Source organism: Diabrotica undecimpunctata, chromosome 3 (assembly GCF_040954645.1).
Source record: "Diabrotica undecimpunctata isolate CICGRU chromosome 3, icDiaUnde3, whole genome shotgun sequence".
Classification (NCBI taxonomy): domain Eukaryota; kingdom Metazoa; phylum Arthropoda; class Insecta; order Coleoptera; family Chrysomelidae; genus Diabrotica; species Diabrotica undecimpunctata.
In genome coordinates, this window is record NC_092805.1 from 56,664,065 (window position 1) to 56,674,424 (window position 10,360).

Consider the following 10,360-nt stretch of genomic DNA (forward strand, 5'->3'; position numbering starts at 1 on the left):
TGCTTGTATATTTTTTTTGCTTATTCCTTGTTTTTCCATTGCTACCCAAAGCATTGAAAGTGGTACACTATCGTATGCCTTTGTCAGATCTATAAATACTATATGAGTTGAAAGGTTGTGGGCTAATCTTTTCTCGATAACTTGCTTTAGAGAGAATATACTGTCCATACAGGATCTGCCTGCACGAAAGCCATTCTGTTCTTCAACATCTGTCATCTCTTTTTCAATTTTGTTTTTTATTATTTTTCCATACAGTCTTGAGAGTGAATTTATGACACTTAGCCCCCTGTAGTTTGAACAATTCTTTCGATCTCCTTTTTTGTAGATGTTGTTAATATGTGCTTTTGTCCACTCCGGTGGTAAGTCGTGTCCATTATAGAATAAGGTGAAGACATACGCCAGTAATTCCCGTAATACTTGTGGGCTATGTTTTAATAATTCATTTGGTATACCTTGTGGTCCGCATGACTTCCGATTTTTTAGAGTTTGTATTGCATTCTCGACTTCCTGTACTGTTATTTCATCGTCTTCACTGAATTCCAGTTCATATGTTGTTGAACTGATATTCGTGAATTGAGGTCTTGTTTCAGTCAAAAGTTGTGAGTAGTGTTCGATCCAAGATCTTTCTTCTATTAAATCTATTCTACTCGTTTCTTTTCTGTTTGTTCTCAGATTTTTTACCGTTTTCCATGCTTCCCTTGATCTTGTTGACCCTATATATTTGTTGAGTTCTTCGCATTTACTATCCCAGGAAAAATTTTTTGCTTTAGTTACTAAATTTTTTACTTCTCTGTTTGATTTTGCATATGTTCGTCTATCATCTGGATCATTTGTTTGTAGCCACTTTTGATATGCTTGTTTCTTGTTGTGTACTGCATTGGCGATGTCATTTGTCCACCACAATGGAGTATTCTTTTTGTTCTTTTGGATTGTGCCGAGCGCTTCGTAAGCTGCTTCATTGATTATCTGTTTATAGGTATTCTGGGCTGAGGAGTAGATCAGGTTTGCCAATTTTTGGCTGAGTCGCAGCTTATATAAGAATGATGTCGAGTCGTTTTGCAGTGCATCAATATTGTATTTAGGTAGATTCGATTCCAGGGGTTTTGATTGAGCTAGTTGGTTGTCATTTTGATGTAGTAGCCGAGGTCGATACTGTAGGTAACATTTTGATCTTACCATATAGTGGTCAGTTCCGCACTCCGGTCCTCTTAATACTTTTATGTCTTTAACTTGTATGTGTGTTTCTTGTTTTGTGATGACATAATCTATAATTGACTTTGTGTTTCTCGTTGGTTGAACCCAGGTGTACTTATGTATGTTTTTATGTTGGTAGAATCCGTTTAGGATTTTTAGAGAGTACTGTTTACAGAATTCGATTAAGTGTTCCCCATTTTCATTTGTTTTAGCGTCACCATATTTTCCTACGACTTTGTCATTTGTTTTTGTTCCTGTCCAAGCGTTAAAATCTCCCAACAACACAATTTCTTTGCGGCTATTTATATTTTCAATGAGTTCCGATAAGGTTTCGTAGAATATTTGTTTAGCTGCTTTTGATGCATTTTCTGACGGAGCATATATTCCAATAATCTCGAGGTCGTGGCATTTCCACGTAATAGATACTCTAATAATTCTCTCTTCTCTTTAATGTTTATGACATTCTATATATGTATATATTGTTGGAAAGCCTAATTTGACGAAATGCCCCTGAAGATGCTCTAGGAGTGAAAGTACTTGGGCAAGATTTAATAAAAACTGTGCTCGATATCTGCCTTTTATTTGATTAAAATTCATTTATTCGAGCATTCAGCCTTATATCACTTTATTGATAAAACATGTGTTTGAACTAAACACATTGTTTTCTTTTAACTGTTACTTTCCCATAAAGATTGCAAATTATATTATTTTCAATTGATTAATGGTATCAGTAGTATTCCTTTTCTTTCTTCCTACATTTGTCAAATTGCAGTAAAGCCGATTACCATCAGACAACAACCAACCATAAGCTTTAACAGGTTGACTGCCAAGGTAATTTAGTATTATTTGCCATTATGTATTTGTGAACCATATTGATGCACAGCAATAATTGCCAATGGCACACTGTGTACCTGTGTCGCACCCGGGGAGGGTTTGGGAGTTAATCACCCACCCCAAGGGAATATAAAGAATAGTAGGAAAATGTAACTTGTCTTTCACACATAATGCAAAAAAATCAAAACGCTAATTTAATAATTAAATTACCACTTTAAATATGTAGAATACAATTAAGTATTGTCTAATTGGCAATTAAGAACTAAACACAATAATTAATAATATTTTTCATTATGTTTAGATATAGATACTTAATATTAGGCTCATGATAAAAGTAGACAGGACTGTATCTGCGATGGTCTTGTAGACTATCACGGGTTGTGTTCATCTGCATGTGTTAGCGGTAGAAAGGAGACATCTCTATGAGTGAAGAGAGCATTTGACAACAGCCATAAAAAAAAGAAAAAAGGTCAATGGAAACATGGCAAGAATAGTGGAACACGGAAGGTGTTGCCCAGTGGACCAATATGCTGATCCCGAGCCTAAGGGACTGGGTAGATTGTCTGTTTTAGGGTGTATTTTCATAGCACCAGAAAGACAGATACAGATAAATGTCTATACTGCGAATATTCCGACACTGTTACTCACACAATGCTGGAGTGTAATAGATGTACAGTGGAGAGAAACAGAATGTATAGAGAAATAGGTATGTACCCTGTGACTGTGAGAGATGATCGTGAAGATGACGGAAAGTAGGGAGGGATGAAATAGTGTTCACAATTACATCCGAACAGTAATTAAAAAAAAAAAAAGAAGAGAAACACCAACCGGACCAACGACAGAGATGAGATCTAAAAAGAGAACGGAGTGTTCCAAAAATGTCAGCCTTACAGCGGACATCCCACTTTCCGAGTACGGTACGTGCGACAGTAAACTTCGCAAAAGTAGGAGAGGGTGGGTTTAGTTGGTAGGCAGGATAACAGATACCTGAATCTTTGGCACTGCTGTCTTTAGTACTTTAAATTAAACTAAAAACCAAATTTTAAGGACTCAATATGGAGGAAGCATAAAAAAAATTCCGATGTACAACCAACCCGACGATGTGCACCCAGGAAAATTCTGGGTGCACCACTGCTATGTACTTATGTATATGGTGCACAGCATGCTGATGTAGTCAATCTTTGTGTGTAGCTGTACAGATGCATATGCAATATGTCTACATTTTTTTTTGAGTATGTTGAGCTCCTTTTCGAGCCTCTTTCTTCGCCACTTCCTTATAGCAATTTTGGCATCTTCCTCTTTTGATTGTCTTCTGTAAAATGTGACGATTTATATTTTCGGAACTTTCTGCTGTCTTTTTTGTTATAAAGCTCATGTTAAAGCAACATTAAAACACCTTTCATACTTCTATGGTTTTTCTGAAGTGTGTGATCTCATATGTTGTTTCAGAGCACTAGCTTGAGAAAATGCCTTAAAACAAATGTCACACTTGTAAGGTTTTTCTCCAGTGTGCACTCTCAAATGTATTGTCAAGTGACTTTTCTGAGAAAATTTCTTAAAACAAATATCACATGTGTAGGGTTTTTCTCCAGTGTGCTCTAGCAAATGTGTTCTCAAGGAACTTCCTTGGGTAAACTGTTTAAAACAAATTTCACATGTGTAAGGTTTTTCTCCAGTGTGCAATCTCAAATGTGCTTTCAAAGAACCTGATTGGGTAAAATGTTTAAGACAAATTTCACATGTGTAAGGTTTTTCTCCAGTGTGCTCTAACAAATGTGTTTTCAAAGAATATGCTTGGCTAAACTGTTCAAAACAAATTTCACATGTGTAAGGTTTTTCTCCAGTGTGCAATCTCACATGTGCTTTCAAAGAGTCTGCTCTGCTTAACTGTTTAAAACAAATTTCACATGTGTAAGGTTTTTCTCCAGTGTGCAATCTCAAATGTGTTTTTAAAGAGCCTGCTTGGGTAAACTGTTTAAAACAAATTTCACATGTGTAAGGTTTTTCTCCATTGTGTGATCTCAAATGTGTTTTCAAATGACCTGCTGTAGTAAACTTCTTAAAACAAATTTCACACTTGTAAGATTTTTCTCCAGTGTGCACTCTCAAATGTCTTTTCAAAGAACTTTCTTGGTTAAACTGTTTACAACAAATTTCACACTTGTAAGGTTTTTCTCCAGTGTGCACTCTCAAATGCGTTTTCAAATGACCTGCTTGAGTAAATTGCTTAAAACAAATTTTGCACTTGTATGGTCTTTGTCCAGTCGTAACTTTCATATTTTGATTTAATGTTTTTACTTCAGTATGTGGACCCATATCATTTCCTTCGTAAGATGAATGTTCAATTGGTGCCTCCATAATTTCCATTTTGTTTTCCTCTCGGAGGTAACCTAAAATACAAACTAACTATAATAGAAATATTTTGATATTGTTCTGAAGCTATTTTCTTGTCGCATCTTGATGCAATTACTATTTTTATTGAGAATAAGCCATAATTTAAGTTTAAAATAAGTTTATTTTTGACGTATCGATTTCCACTTCAAAAATAGTTTTCAAAATACAAAAATTAATATTAATACTCAATTTTAAAACTTACAATGGGCTATATCTCACGAACAAAAGCTGATATCGAAAAATGCTTGATTTCTAGGATATAGGGAGAAACTAAAATGACATGAAAGAGAAGTCACCCCCATCAACCCCTTATACCCCACCCACCTCAACCAAAAAAGTTTAAAATGCAAACCCCTACTTGTGATACATAATTGAAAAGACTATAAAAAATGCTATCCAATGGTAATAACAATTATACAGGATGAAGCAATAATTGTGAAACTTTGGCTTAAATGGAAAATTTAATGAGGATTTGTCAAATTTGTTAAAAATGTCAATTAAGGTAAATGTTCAAAGTGGGTTCCGTTGTTTTGTAAACAATAATACAGCCTATTTTCAAATTCTGCACGAACTTTGGCAAATATTCTAGTAATAGCGCGACATGCTTGCATAATTCTTTCTCGCAATTCCCCAAGCGACGTAGGTAGAGTTTTATAAACAACTGACTTGAGGTAAACCCATAGAAAAAAGGCAGGTAGCGGTAAGTCTGGTGACTTCGGTGTCCACTTAATAGGACCTCTCCTTCTAATCCATTTGTTCAGATAATTAGTATCCAACCAGTGCCTAGTGAGGATAGTGCATAGTGAGGAGGTGCTCCATCTTGTTGGAAGTGCAGCAAAACTTCGTCTAGAGCTATGTTGCCTTGATCATCCCTTTGGTTCTCTAATGCATGTACAATTAAATGCATACTGAGGTGCTTCAATTTCGATGGTGTTTTCCAGCATACTGAGATAAATGTCGCCACTTAAATTGCCAGGTATGAACAAGGGGCCAATTATAGCATCGCCTAATATTCCTGCTCAAACATTCCGTTTTTCAGGATATTGGGTGTGACCTTCTCTAAATCGATGCGGGTTCGCATCACTCCAGTACTGACAGTTTTGTTTATTTACATTACCATTCAGCATAAAAGTACATTCATCAGTGAAACAAATATGTTTTAACATTCTCAGTTCAACGCGAATTCTTTTAGTCATGAGTTCACAAAACTCAATTCGTCGTTCTGGATCATCACCGCCTAGTTCTTGAAGAATTTGTTGTTTTTACGGGTGAAACTTATGTAATTTCAACATCTTTCTAACCGACTCATGTGAAAGTCCTATCATTGCAGATACTTGACGTGTTGATGCAGTAGGCTCTATTGCAAAATTTCCAAGGCCTCAATTTGGGATGCTTCATTCAGTAATCTTGGGGCATCCCTTTTTTATTTTGCGCTGATCCCGTTTCTCTAAACTTTTCAACTAATTCGCGACTAATAGTATAAAAGACTGCATAATAGTCAATAATATAATATGGTTCACTCTATCGAATGCCTTAAAGAAATCAGTATAGATAGCATCTACTTAACTTTGTCAAATGCCTTAACAAGTTTGCTTTAATATACAAGTAGATTTGTAATAGTTGAATTCCCTTGCTGAAACCCATGCTGCCCATTTACAATTATCTACCTACATTGCCAAGTTATATGGGAACACACCAAACTATCAAAAACCTTAGTAATAGAGATTGCAAACAAATCCTTCTATAGCTCATTATATTCTTTCTCTTCCCCAATTGGAAAATGGGCATAATAAAACTTTCTTTTTACATAGTAGGAAAGCACCTAGTGACAACGACATCTTAAAGATCTCTAACAGAGGCTTTGACCATGAGTAAGCATACTGGTTCAACACAATATTGGGTATTTTATCAGGACTTAAAGTATATTTTGATGATTTTAATAAATGATCTCTACAAGTTCAGGTATACTGTAAACCATCCTGACAACTACAGCTGAATCACAGTACCGATCATAGAAATGATGAAAACTAATGACATTTAAAATTCTCAGATAAACCAAAAATTATTGAATCTGACAGAACCCAAAAAAAAAGATGTTTTCAACTTGTTTTGCAAAAACTGCAAATTAAGATTTTATTTAACCAAAAATAAATTCCGATGGCACTAATCATTAAAAATAAAGGTCCATGAGATAGCATTACAAATACAAAAGTCATAGTAAGCCGGCTGATATTAACACCCTCCTGTATAATTATTAAACAATAATTATACAGGATCATCAACAGAATCAACAAAAACCTCATTAAAACAAAAACCTCATTAAATTTTCCATGTCAAAGTTTCACAATTAATGCTATAATTATTATTTATACCATTGGCTAGAATTTTTTATAGTCTTTTCAATGATGTAGCACAAGTAGTGGTTTGCAATTTAAACTTTTTTGGTTGTGGTGGGTAGGGCCTAGGGGACTGATGGGGGTGAGTTCTCTTTCAAGTCATGAGTTTTGCTTTTGCTCATGAGCTGTAGCCCATTGTAAGTTTTAAAATTGACACACTGTATAATTAATAATGTAAGTAAATTTTGTTGTTCATTATATAAACTTTCTTTTTACATAGTAAGAAAGCACCTAGTGACAATGACATTTTAAAGATCTCCAACAGACTTTGACCATGAGTAAGCATACTGGTTCAACACTATTGGGTATGTAATAATCAGGACCTAAAATATATTTTACTGAAAGAGAGGAAAATTTATTAAATACTTCAGATAAAATTAATTTGCGACACATTATTAAAATACTATCTATTTTTTGAAAATGTTGAAACTGGATTTACTTTTTCACTTGAATATACTGTTGAAACAAATTTGCTGAAGAGATTCACGGTCCAAGCAGAGTGACTCCAAAAATATATGGTATGCATAGATTAGAACTGTATAAGCTGGTACAGGGTTCCAGAATCCTGGAATATGTATCATGAAGAAATGGAAGATGTACAATAAGCCAATTGACTACAGTATGACTGGCTTAGAACAGACAGTTTTTATGAAAAAAAAAGGACTTAAAACCTAAGAAACATATAAAATGGGACATATTTAGTTGATACTTTACCAATAATCTGTTATAGGAGAAGAAGCTAAAAATTGTTTAAAAAGATAAAATAAGAATCTATAAAGAATGTCCATCAGATGAAGTTTGTCAAAATTGAACAATTTCAAAAAAGAAGAAAAATGTTAAATTAACATTGGAAGAGAAATGGATTTGGAAACAAATAGGTAAGTTTGTTTTTTTTGTTTTAATTTTTCATTATTTCTCATCATTTAACATCCATAAATATTTGAAATATGATAACATACACAACAATCATCTTAATTAATGTTCTTTTTTTTAAATTTCATGAAAAAATGAAAGTTTTATCATTACATTCTTTGAATTTTTCAATAAATGATAAAAATTGCATATGGATAGAAATGATAACATTTATGTGAACCATTAGAATTATCCTTTACTTTAGGGCTAAAATACAAACAAATCCTTGACTATCAAAAATATACATATTTTCCTTTATAGTCATTGCTACTAGGCCTAGAGTAAACATTGATGGTAAACCTTTATATTAAAATCATTAATTATGAAAAAATTGAAATTTCAATATGTATAAGAAAAAATGTGGTCAGCAAAGTTTTATTGGTAGTCTTTCATTGAATAGTGAGATCTGTATTGTCACATTAACTGATATTCTGGTAAAGATGAGTCAAAGCAAGATTAGAAAAGAATCTTTAGTTGAGGAGATTTGAATTTCATGAATTATTTTAAAGAAATTTTGAAAGGACATTGCTGAAGTTGTCTTTGTTAACAAAATATCATTTAACTAAGTACTTAATTTGTGATTGTCTCTTATATAGGCTTAAATTATTTTTAAAATGAAAATGATATTAGATGGTAAAAAAGTTATATTAATTATATTACTACTTCTTCCAATTATACTACTTCTAACTATGAGAGAAAAACTTAAATATATACCTAGTTACTAACCATTTTCAATTTTTTGCTTTTCTTCAAATGGGTTAAGTTTATTTCCATGTTCTATTTTAGTATTTATAGGATCCTCATTTAAGTCTAAATAATCAAATGTGTCATATGTACTTTGCCTATTTGATTCTTCTTGAATGTCACATTTGAAGCCACCCAAAACAGCATCATTCAGGTCATTATACTCTATTTTCATTTTACAGGTTTCCTCGCTAATTTCTAGTTTTACTTCCATTTGAATACTCTTGATTTTATGTATTTCAATAATATATAAAAGGAAATATTCTATATAAGGAAACACACAATTAGTTTACATTACAGACAAGAATAACCAGAGTATGAGTTGGTATGAGAGTACCTACAAAGAATATATAAAGCACAGAATACTAATCACATCACAACATTCACAACAACATGAACATGACGGTAAACTCGGTTCGCTATTCCTATTTCCAGTCCGAACTGTCTAGTGAATTTAGTAATTATTTTTTTGCGAAGTTAGTTACTTTTTGACAGACTAAAAGTGGCTGGAAATTACTATACAACCAAGCACACGTACTCATAGCCAATATTAATAGTAAACAAACTAAATAGTAAATAAAATAGAACTTTGCGAATTACCGACAATCAATATTTATTTATCTGCACCATATAATAAATAGTTATGTTAAATTATAACAACTAAATATATATTTTTTAAATATATACTATCCAAAATTTGATGGGTTTAGTATACACTTTGACTGTTTAGAATAATTCTTCTTTTTTTAAAGAAAGAAGTCTGTAATAGTAGGATACTTGAGCTATTAATACTGAGAAGTAGGAATTGTTGTGTTGTAGGTTTCCGACAATGAATCTGTCAAAATATGCCCGAGCTAAGCGAATGGAGTTTATATATTCAAGCGTCTATATTCTTTGATCAAAGCACAGAATACTCCATCCCAACGGATGGGATGGAGTATTCTGTGATCAAAGTTTCCGACAAAGCTTTCGCTTCTTGTTGTGAAGCGTCTATATTCTTTGCTTTGATGTTGGGAGCATGATATAGGATGATACTATGATTTGGGATTAATTACTATTTAACTGGGAATAAGCCACAATTAAAGGTTAAAATACGTTTATTGACGTTTCAATTTCCACTTCGGAAATCGTTCTCAAAATACAAACATTAGTAAATTAAACAAATTTTGTTTTTGTTACTTAGTGAAAAATTCTTCTATTAATTTAATTTTATCTGACTCATCTATATTGACAATTCAGACATACATTATACGTTTTAAAGTAGACGACTTTAAAATGATATTGCCAATATTGTTGAGTTGCGTTCCTGGGACGACTTTACTTATAAGATAGTTCATTCGATTACATGAAATCAACTTTAACTTGAGAATATCCGTCAGAAAAGATCATAACATGTAATTCGTCTTTAAAAAGACAAATACATGCCATGATGACAGTAAATTTCTCCTGTTAGTGATTCCATAGTAAATTATGAGGGAAAAACCAGGAAAAAAACCTCATAATACTATCCCGACATGGTAAGTATTTGATCTTGCATTTATTTTACCTTCAATAAATACCAAATTCCGATTTTATATGTTTGTTATTTAAAAAATATAAATGATGTATTCTCTATATGTTACTGACTTACTTATGTTAAATTATTAAAATAATTTGTTTAATTTACTAATGTTTGTATTTTGAGAACGATTTCCGAAGTGGAAATTGAAACGTCAATAAACGTATTTTAACCTTTAATTGTGGCTTATTCCCAGTTAAATAGTAATTAATTTAAAATGCCACAAGAAAATAGCTTCAGAACAATATGATTTGGGAGGACAGAAATTCAGAGTGACAGTGGCAATGAAACTATGCATTATTACACGAAGAAAAGTAGTGAGGAAGTC

The 10,360-nt window shown here is 32.8% G+C and overlaps 1 protein-coding gene across 1 annotated transcript; it reads right to left on the bottom strand.

Moving 5' to 3' along the window:
* Positions 1-2,199: 2,199 nt before the first annotated feature.
* On the bottom strand, positions 2,200-8,901 carry LOC140436833 (uncharacterized). Its single transcript, XM_072525965.1, has 2 exons — positions 8,457-8,901; positions 2,200-4,418 (listed from the first exon to the last, which is right to left on the bottom strand). Exons 1-2 carry the CDS (start codon positions 8,686-8,688, stop codon positions 3,436-3,438), a joined length of 1,215 nt encoding a protein of 404 aa, XP_072382066.1. The 5' UTR covers positions 8,689-8,901; the 3' UTR covers positions 2,200-3,435.
* Positions 8,902-10,360: the final 1,459 nt, after the last annotated feature.

Bases quoted from the DNA above. Each gene is read 5' to 3' on its own strand.
- LOC140436833 (XM_072525965.1), bottom strand. From the start codon at position 8,688: ATGGAAGTAAAACTAGAAATTAGCGAGGAAACCTGTAAAATGAAAATA. The intron at 4,419-8,456 runs GTTAGTAACTAG...TTTGTATTTTAG, and splicing joins AAAGCAAAAAATTGAAAATG to GTTACCTCCGAGAGGAAAAC.